This window comes from Panthera pardus, unplaced genomic scaffold (assembly GCF_024362965.1).
Source record: "Panthera pardus isolate Hobbes unplaced genomic scaffold, ASM2436296v1 HiC_scaffold_24, whole genome shotgun sequence".
Lineage (NCBI taxonomy): Eukaryota > Metazoa > Chordata > Mammalia > Carnivora > Felidae > Panthera > Panthera pardus.
Genome location: NW_026526810.1, coordinates 65,303,621 through 65,305,098, shown reverse-complemented (window position 1 = coordinate 65,305,098; position 1,478 = coordinate 65,303,621). Strand labels below are relative to the sequence as shown.

The following is a 1,478-nucleotide window of genomic DNA, read 5'->3' as shown; positions in this document are numbered from 1 at the left end:
TTCTTTTCACTTCCCTTAGTACTTTCTTCTTCCTGTGTTTGAAGGCAGTTCCCAAAGCCTACATTGTTTGTTGTTTAGCATAGGATTTGGTGAAAAGGGGCAGAAAAAGGAAACTATTAGCAAATAATGCATTGTTTTAGGCAAGTCGCTTTTCTAAGGGGAACAGAGGGGATCTATCTGGCAGGTTATCTCACTAATGCTGACTAGGTAATTCCATGTTAACTGGTTAAAGTTTACATTCCTGGAAGGTTGGAACTACAGTTAGGTTAGGGATTAAGTCTTGGTTTACTGATGTGGGGTTTAGCACAAGTGACTCCATTTTGAGCCTTCTGTTTCCTTTTTAACAAGCCTAACTGTTTAGGGACAATTAGAGAAGCACTGGGTGGTTTACTTTAACCCAAGATACAAATGTAATACTTGGCAATCTCAGGGAACAATATTGTTTTATACACTGAGCTCAATTAGGAGAACATTTTTTTAATAGAAAGGAAGTTTACATTAGAAAGTCTCAACTGGGCTACCACAGTGCCTTCCTTCTTCCTGTCAGTGGTTCATGGGTTTTTCCTAAGCCTCTAAGCAGGTGGCTGCCTTTGTGGAGCTCCAAGGTTTTTGTTCATCTTCCACTATTATTTTTATTACCGTGGAACTACTGAGAGCACAGAAATACACCGCCGAGTCTGCCAGTTGTACGAGAGAGATGGTGAGAGCGATGGATTTTTCTGTCTTTTGAAAGTTCATGGAGAGGCGACCCTGCTTTGCATTTGGCTTGCTTTCATCCTGGTAAATGAGGAAATGCATCCTTCCACTGGGAAGCTGTTTGTACCAATACAAAGTATAGTAATTACTCCAACTGGTTTCATACTTGTACTCCATGGTGGCAGCTTTTCCTTCCTGAATTATTACCGTATTCTGCATTTGGATCACTCTCTCAGCCATGCCGGATCCTATGGAAAAAGAAAGGAAGTTTGGTTCTCTGAAATGTCTCAGATGGGTCATGAGGACTGGATTAATTTATGACACAAGGAGAAAGAAAAGAACCACATAGCATTTCATTTGCCCATCATCTCTCTTCCCTCTTAATATCCCTGTCCGTTACAGCTTGCAGAGTCCCATTCTCGAACTAGAAGAGGCAGCTGAGGCCTCATGTTTACCGCCACTCTTACTGAAGCCAAAGGAGGCCAGGAATGCCCACAGCAGGCCAGGGCAGAGCATGATAGAAATTCTTCTGGTTGAAATTTCTCTTGGTCTCACTCCAGTCCAGAGACCAGCTCTTATCTGAGTCTCTGAGTGTAGGGTTCCTGGGGCTATAAGATGTTTCTGTCCCCAAATAGGAAGTAAGGTTCACAAGTGGGATGTCCCACTGCTATATGCAGAGACTGAAAATCTATCCCACCGCAAACCTCTGCTTTGCCTTGATGTTCTTCTGTAGCAATACACTTGAAAAATGGCTATTCTATCCAGCAAGGTACAAAAATGAA

At 42.4% G+C, this 1,478-nt stretch overlaps 1 gene segment (V, D, J or C); it reads right to left on the bottom strand.

Moving 5' to 3' along the window:
• Positions 1 to 564: 564 nt before the first annotated feature.
• Positions 565 to 1,252, bottom strand: LOC109255692 (T cell receptor delta variable 1-like). The segment is given in 2 exon segments: positions 565 to 944; positions 1,164 to 1,252. Coding segments are annotated over 2 exon segments (429 nt in total).
• Positions 1,253 to 1,478: the final 226 nt, after the last annotated feature.